The sequence below is a fragment of the Poecilia reticulata genome, linkage group LG17, assembly GCF_000633615.1.
Source record: "Poecilia reticulata strain Guanapo linkage group LG17, Guppy_female_1.0+MT, whole genome shotgun sequence".
NCBI classification, from domain to species: Eukaryota; Metazoa; Chordata; class Actinopteri; order Cyprinodontiformes; family Poeciliidae; genus Poecilia; species Poecilia reticulata.
Window position 1 is genome coordinate 13,047,401 of NC_024347.1, and position 8,882 is coordinate 13,056,282.

Genomic DNA, 8,882 nt, shown 5'->3' on the forward strand with positions numbered 1-8,882 from the left:
TCAACGCATTTGCATCAAATCCCCAAATCTTTCATGGTGGTAAGGAGCTTGCGGAGGTTCCTGCATGCAGCAGGACTTTCATGTGTGTTCGTTTAGACGTGTGGAAAGAGAAATACTGAGAGTTTAAATGACAAGCCACTTGAGTTCCTCTTAACTCCAACAGAACTGCATCTGTTGGGTTTTGTTTTTTAATTTCATYGAGTTAGTTTAAATGACGGGATGCAAACATTTTGCCACCAATTCAAAAAGTGGAATTATACATCTCTTTTTTTATCATAATTGGAAATATCTACAAGGTGTATTCAGTGGTATGCAACATTTATTTATTGTAATTATTTTTATTTTTAAGACAAAAGCAAAAATAATACATTAACTGCCATAAATTGAGTAGTATATTTAAAGCATTTCTTTGGTCAGAACATTACGCTTTTCAGGGTAGTTGCTATAGCAACACTGGGTGTATAGCAAGCTGAAATTAGCCGTTAGCCTGCAGGCCCGGTCCTTAACAATCAAGCCACTTATAGCTCGCTAACTATAGTTTTAAAACAACATAACATTTTGGCTTCATTTCACCGCCTTACGTTCCTTTTAGAGAGGAATGAACAGCGGTGAGATKATATTTTTATCCACAGGTTAAGATCCCACTTCATGATAGTAATAATTTTTTTTTAAAATGTGATTTTGTTTTGTGGCTTTCACAATAAATTGAGGGATGGAAATTGAGAAATTGTTTTTCTTTTTGCTAGAATGTTTGTGTTAATGTCATTTTAGTTTATATAACATGGCAAATTTGATGTGTGGTTTCTYCTGGCATAAATAGGCAAAAGTAAAAAAGTGTACTTTTTGTCCATTTTCCACAACACTTACAGCATTAACAGCGCTGACTGTCACAATCTAACAACGAGGTTTAAAAATATACTTTTATAATTAGAGACTGCTCAAATAGGCCTACTTTAAAAGACATGGCTAATTTAGCGATGGAARCATAATTTGGTCTAAATTTCTAATGACTTAATGTTTTGTTTATTGTTCAGCAGTAATGATTCACACTGTTACAGTAACTTATGACCAGTCGGTACTTCAACRGTTTTTCTTACACTTCCTTTGGCTGAATAAAAATAAACAATGCTGGTCGGTTTCTTTGAGTTAATACCAAACACTTGTACTGCACCTMTACAGTAAGTGGTCGTTCCTGCGCTACATTCAGTATTATGGGGAGCAAATAGGTGAGAAATCAGGACAAAAAGAAGAAGAAAAGTGYAGACAGAAGCTGTAACTACTTAGAGCACTTTGCATAAGCACTTTGTACTTCCTTGTTGTGCTACATAAATAAAATTACCTTTACATGCTTGCAAATTGAGTCAAATCCTTAAAACTTTTCCACATTTCCAGATTACAAAAACATATCTGAATGTGCTTCATTCAAATTTTAGTGTAAAAAAAAAAAAAAAAAAAATCTGCAGAAGATGGTGTGAAATTAAGGAACACCTACGCACACTGTTAAAATACAAAGAAGCTTGTTGTCGATCGTCAAACCTTGGGGGTAATTATTGCTTTGTGCTGCAACTTCTCTTCAACAGGAGAAGAAGATACCCCTATTGTCTCTACAGCCTGGACTTAAAAACCATGTGCCGCCTATTATGCCTTCACAAAGACTTTTATGGTGCATGTGTGTGAATGGATGCGTGTCTAAAACCCCTCACAGTGACAGACACGCCTTATAAGGCATGGAAATGGCAAACAGTGGCTACAAAGAGTGGTACAAAGCTGCAGCATGCTCAAACACACCACTTAAGAGGTGAATCGGTATTCTTTCACCGCGGTTGCGTGGCTGCAGGGGTGTGTACGTGTGTGTCCTTGATCAAAGGGAAGTGAAATACACCTGAACAAACATAATCCAAGCAGCCGCACCGTCCACAGATACGGAAAAAAGTGTCCATTCAGAGTCACGSCAGTTGTTTTCTGCACAACTTCACACCGGCTAATTCCAATCCCACATTTTTTTTCCTTCACCTTCATTCGCCAAACGAAGGTRAAGCATTAGCGATGATGCACGCCCCCCTCTGCAGGTTTGCACTTTCCACTCCCGCTCTGCCTCATCCGTCGCTTTTTCCATCTCAGCGTTACACTAACCGTACGTGAAGCATACGTGGAAAATACAAACAACAATTTGAAATTATTTGTGGAAAAGGCCAATGGACCTAGCGAGATGTCTGACAGCTGACAGTGTGTTGGAGAGAGGGTATCATTTGTGCACCACGTGGGCTTTAGCTCAGTGTGAGACCCCACCCACCACATTGCTGCAGTGGTGCACATTACGCCTTCCTCGTCTCCTTCTTTGCCAGCTCCACACTCCTCCTCCTCCTGCTGCTCCTTTTCCCCTCCTCTCACCTCCTTCCAGATGGCTACATTACCACTGTCTGTTCCACTCATTTTCTCTGCCTTTCCTCCTCCTCTTCCTCCTTCACAGCCTTTCTCCCTCTCCACGATTACATCCATCTTCCACTGTCTTCACCCTTTCCTCCCCTGTCCTGCCTTACTTTCTTGCTTCCTCCTGGATCACACCCAAATGGCGGCCCCTAAATCCCCCCTTTTCCTCATTCATTCACCCTCTGACAAAATGCCACACTCCTCCCTCTGGTCGTCCTCCTCCGCCTCCCCGACATGAGTTATTCCTCTGGCACACAGTGTTTGGAAAACCATGAGGTCATCATTTTTTCTGCAGATGCACCATAACCCGAACGGAAAAGCCTCCACTTCAGCGTCACAAAACGGTTCCCACAGAGTCCGCAGGAACACGCTTCTTAAATTTCTTTTAATAACCAGAGACAAGGAGAGATTAACAAGCAGCGCTGCACAAAAGAAGATCAATACCTTTGGGAGGRAATTAGAAATCAGCGTCATGTAGCCACTTAATGTAGCCACTAAATCACTGAAAATGCACCAGGAAGGAGGTGTGAACGAACAAATCGTCACGCCTCACTCCCTTCTTTGTGGCCTTCTCAATCGATAAACGATGCCATGAGTCAAATCAAACCTGAACGTAAAAAATGTCCTCAACCTGTTAACTTTAGGTGAAATTCAATCATCTGCAGCAACGAAAATGAGACCAGGAGTTAATGCTGAGCTACAAAAAAAATTCAGCACCAGAAGAATGCATGCAGCAAAAACAGGTGGCACATATATGTGATATGAAATCATGATATATGTATTAGAATACTTTGATAATGATATCATCGCCGATATTCCACTTTTTATTTTTAGTCACCAGAACAAAAATATATTCATGCACAACATCACACATTTAGTGCATCAAAAAAAAAAATCTAAAATAAATATAAATGTAAACTAATTTTAGCCAACAAAAAAACAGTCTGAAATCAGCTACCAAGTGTAAATAAAAATACCAAAATACACAAATGAAACAAACTGCTATGGTTCAACAGAACAACAGTTTTATAAGATGTCAAAAAGTGTTTTCCCCTCATGAACTAAACATTATAACTAAAAATCTTGTTTTCATATAAAAAGAAATCTTTCTTTTAAAAATGCTTGGCACTCAACACCAAAATATGACATTGAAAAAACCCTGCAAAAAGTAAAAGCTTGTGAACATTTCCTATTGATCGGGAACTTTATGTTCCTGAATGAAATTGGATCAAAATTATCCAATTTGACATTTRGATAATTAAGATCTGAAACTCAGTCAGTTTCAGATCTTCTGCTTCTTCTGCCTCATGGGCTTCATGTCATCAGGTTGTCAATTAAACGCTGGTTGAATCTTTTTCTTGTGTACATGGATTTAGGTTCTTTTAACCATAATTTTGACAGTTCCAGTTTTTACACCTGCATGTAGCAAATCACACGTGAGTTTTAAGTCACCTATCTCTACTTGCTCTCATGCTGATAGAAGGGATATAATACAACAAAGGAACGATGTAAAATCTCCTGTTTTAAACCCACGTTGTTCCTGAATCCCATGGATGGAACATCTGCACTCACCATGTGTATGGGCATGCTGGTCAGGTCTCTCTCGGTGACCAGTCTGTCCTGGTCTGTGACGTACAGCCCCTTCTGGGCCAGGGCCTGGATGACGGCGTTGTGTCCCAGTAGAGGTTTGACGGCATCGCTRCGGAGGATCAGGCTTCCTGCACGGCAGTACAGCTCTGCGGACTGAAGCAGGCAGGCGACGGGAGGCTTCAGGTGCTCCTGGTTGTACTGGTCCCTGTAGAAGGGCTCGGCCAGCTCCTCCGGAACGGCATCTAAAAGCAGAGAGAAAAGGAACGGTCAAGGGAGAAACAGTCTGAAAAGGCAAACTTTGGTTGCCTTATTTTCTAAAACAGATTAGAAGACTGGTGCTGAAGTGGATTCCAGTATGGGATACTGTTCAGATCCTGAACAGATCCAGTTCATAAAAAGGTTTGCTTGGCATCAAACGTCAACCAAACACAGCAGGTGTGAGGTGGGATCGCAGAAAATGCTCGGGGCGTTTTTACTGATGCCGCTAACGTGTCCTACTCTTCAGAATGCCCCTTTTCTAGTYCACTTGAGGTGCATGACGCTCATCGCTACTCTTATTTTGGACAATAACTGTGTCTGCAGACAGAAATCTGTCTGTATTTAACAACTGGTAGAAGAAGAACCCAAAGGGAGAGTGCATCGCTAAGCTAGAGTACAACCACACATACAAAATATTTACTAGTTCCTGCAGTTTCCTTAAGTGCAATAAATAATAAATATTCACCTTGTGTTTAWATTCAACCGCTCTATATGCGAAATATCTAAAATCCACAAAAACTTGAGGCCTCCTGTGAAAAAAGCCTCTTAAAGAGTTCATATACAAATTTATCTCAATATGCATTAATACACACAGAGAAAACCATCTCAGCATTTCTGCAGAAGCTAATATTGACAGTCTTCCTTATTTGTGGTCTTGGGGTTCAAGCCAATCACCACCAAGAAATATAAATGTCCATCCTTGGCTGCGTTGCAAATGGCAAATGCCAATTAGTAGCATGTCAACTAGCATTGCACCTAGGTATTCTAGCTTCTCAAGCTGTATTTTATTTTAAATATTTTAAATATGGTGAAAATCTGCAAAAAGGCACATTTTCCATGGGTAATTTGAAGTCTCGCTCAGCAGAAAAATCTACAAATCTGTGAAGACTGAAGTACAAATAGGTTGGGGTCACTTGTAGTACACAACTCACAACTAACAGTTCACTCTTTCCCAGTTTTAGGAAAGCTCATGTCACCCCAAAAGTCAGCGGCACCCTGGGTGGTGAGCCACATCACACGTACCATACTGCCACAGTTTGACCTACAAAATATGAAATACGTGATACGGCCAAAACTGATTTGAAAACACGAACAAGGATGAAAATAAACTCACACAATCAGTTGTGTTTCCATGACTACAGAAGGCATTTCTTTAATGTAGATGTGTAATCTTAAAGAGGCATTACGAGGAGTTGCTTTTTACAAAAATAGAAACCGAGTCTTACACGCACACAGAGGGACTCAGGACTCTGTCGCTGCTCTTTAGCTTTTCATTTTCTTCATGACGTCGTGTTGTTTTTAACCACGAGTTGTGACTCAGAGCTCAGCGATACTTCTCATAAATAGCCTCCTGTAAGCATTCGCTTCTTTCCCGCTGGTGCAGTGTTCAGACAACGCTCCTGTGTAGGAATGTTTCTGTGCGAGTGTGCTGTGTGACACACTCATGCTCCTGTATGAGTGTGTATCCCTGGTGTGTGGGGGTCATTTCCTCCCTGCCTGTCTCTGAAGCACACCGAGGAAAACAAAGAGCACTAAAGGAGTCCTGCTTAAAGGAACAATGTTTCCYCTTCAAAACGAGCTCGGAGCAGAGACATTAAGCTTGACTAAATGTCTTCAGAAAAACCAATATGCGACGCTCGCTTCAGAGACACAAATATAACATCCAGTCGGCTTGTGATCAGCTCTCTGCAGTTTTCCAGAAGCTGTGGTCACAGCGGMCTCCACATGCAGCCACACTGGGTGATGAAAGGAGATATTTAGAGCAGCACGCAGATGTTAGACCTCTTTATAATGAGGACTTGTGCATCATAACTCTTTAACTCATGTCTACAGATTAGAGTTAATTAGCGAAGCTATTCTCACACAAGCGTGTTGATTTGTTCACTAGAGTGACTTTGGTGTAAGGTGACATTCTCCTTTTTTTTTTTTTTTTAGTAGAAATGTTAAGTTTTTATACAAATCCATATACAAAAAACAATCGCTGCAGCTTTCTATTCATATAAAGACTGATTCTTAAAAGAAATTATTTTAAAAACAACAAACAGCAGCAAAATYAATTACACAACAAGCACAACTTTTTTTCTTTTTGTTAAAAAGTTCATCAAAAATCTGCCTTGTTGAGTGCTTTGTGTTGGCCATCAAAGAGGAAACAGACAGGAAGTAGCTGCCACAGGAAGTCCAGGCATGGAGAAAACCGCTCCTCTGGAGACCCCTGGGAACTGTGCTTATCTCYACCGGCTTACTGGTAGTTGTGTGTTTTTTTTTTTTAAAGATGCAAACAATCACATTAAAAAGTTAGTTTTAGCTCAACTGATCAAGATTACTGTGCGATAGGAGCCATTCAAACCTACAATTACAGAAAGGATTYAGCAGAGGGAGACAGCCAACTTAAACCTGATGACTAATTAGCAAAGGTGTCCTTTAAAAATACCTGTAACATTTATTTGACTACGTCTACATGTATATCTAACATTGCTTATACAAGGTTTCCCTCATGAAACTTGCTAAGCCCGGTGGTTGGATGCTAGGTCGGTCATTCCTCATGCGGCCCGTCGTGTTTTGGAGTTAAAAAATGTTTAAAGTTGACAAGAAATTTTAAAATATCACTTGATAATTATGTATCATCAAAAGATTGGAAGATTAATACCTGAACACCAACTATAAAGTCTTAAAAAATGTTAACATTTTAAAAAGACTTTAAAAAAAAGGCAATGCTAAGCCTGGCGGGGGCACAAGTAAAGCTTGGTGGGCCACCAGGCCTATAATACACTTCACTCCTCGATCAGAAATATCAAAACTATCAAGAACATTTCAATGAATTGACACAAGAGCCAAAAAAAAAAGCTGCTTAAACTGTGCATCATTAAATATGACTGGGATTTTATTCCACTGCGTAGTAATACTGAGGGATCCAAACACTCCTGGTGCAAATCTAACAAGGCTTGTGACTGTTACTAAAAGGCTGTGATCTCCAGGCCCTCCGGCAGAGCTGGACTGAAAGTCTGTAGCAGAAATCACTGCATGAACTCAGGGATGCTTTTCTGAAACAACCGTCTAGGAGTGTAGACAGTGTCTAGGTGTAGAGTGTCTAGGACACAACTTCAAGCTCAAACTCTACAACAAAAACAGATCAAATGCTAACACCTACTCCAGGTGCAAGGTTTATGATTTCTTCTATTAGATTTTAYTTGCCAACTATGAGACGGGAATTGTTGTTTGCATATAATCCCACGGCCGTGTTTTCATTATAAATATTTTTGTTCATCTCAGTTAAAAAAAACAAAAGTAGATGTTGCGAGATAGTCTGTTGCAGTGTCGCTGGTCATACYGTATTTTCTTTACATCCTCTTGAGATGTTCTCSAAATCCTTTTCCCCCCTTSTGTCATAAATGTTATTACTCAAACCATTATTCAAAGCCGTTGCTTTCGATGCAGCCGGAGGTTTACCTGCTCAGAATAGCAGCTGATGGATTTAACTAGASCCACTTGAATGACCAGMACAGATATCCAGACCCCAACAAAACAGAGAGATTTTGTTTTACTCACTCCCTAAGAGATTATGAGGTCTATTAAGTGTAAAGTATTGGAGTCATATGAAATGCAGTTTTGMATATCAATAAGGCTGCAGGAATATGTTATGGATGATACTGCCTCCCTTTCTGACTTTGAAATAGTGACCATACCTACATACTTTTAACATTGTCTTTGATGTGCAAGCAGCGTTTTTCACTAAATGTATTTCACTGCGATTTTGTGCTGATAAACTAATAAGAATACGTTTCCTGTATGGATTACAACACCATTGAGTTCAAAGGAAAATGACAATAGGAAGACAAATTAGTAGCTCAAACAACCAACTTATGTAGAATACCATGTCTGAATACGCAACACATCAAACCTTTAAGCAGGTAGGCTACAGAAGTCCACACTGCACTGAGAAGCTGAGGCAACAATTCAGACAGTTTAATCAAAATTAGACATTTTTTCTGGTTTCATTTTAGCTGCGACATTTGGATGACACATCCTGGTACTTGCGGGATGTAAGTAATAAAGTGGACAGTATAAGAGCACAAGTTAAAAGACCTCCTTGTGTTTTAAATCACAATCTTATGGCAACTGTACGATTTGTTGTTGAACTTGTTCGAGATAATGAAATCTTTAGTTGTAGCTCATCTCTGCCATGTCCTAAATTGCCAGAGTCGGTATTGTCTCTGTACTCCAGAGCTGATGGAAGGTGCTGTACATGATAAGTCAGAGTACTGGGTATCAAAGCAGTGACAGACTGTCATTTAAATGACTTTCTGCTCAGAGCTCCCAACACCAGCTCAATAAAATCTTGACCTATCCCGTTAAATTGAAACAGACTCTCCCGGAGTGTGTCAAATGTAATTTTTTTCAGCAGCAGATTTAATTTACAGGCAGCAGATTTGATGCTGCTGAGAAACCCTTAGATCAGTGGTCCCCAAACTATGGGGACCACTGTATGTATCCGGCCCACCTCCACATTTGGTCCGGCCCCCTGAACAATACCAGAGAGCATTCAGATTTTTTTTCATATATGGTATTTTCCGGACTATAAGCCGCTTAGATGTGGATTTTTCTTC

At 40.0% G+C, this 8,882-nt stretch overlaps 1 protein-coding gene across 4 annotated transcripts in view; it reads right to left on the reverse strand.

Annotated features, from left to right (window-relative positions):
• The window catches only part of camsap2b (calmodulin regulated spectrin-associated protein family, member 2b), a 32,666-nt gene that overhangs the window by 20,105 nt on the left and 3,679 nt on the right, over nucleotides 1-8,882 (reverse strand). For all 4 annotated transcript variants that reach the window (XM_017310083.1, XM_017310081.1, XM_017310082.1 and 1 more), the window contains exon 2: nucleotides 4,003-4,262. In XM_017310083.1, the coding sequence (XP_017165572.1) occupies nucleotides 4,003-4,262 (260 nt within the window). The remainder of the gene's footprint in view (nucleotides 1-4,002; nucleotides 4,263-8,882) is intronic.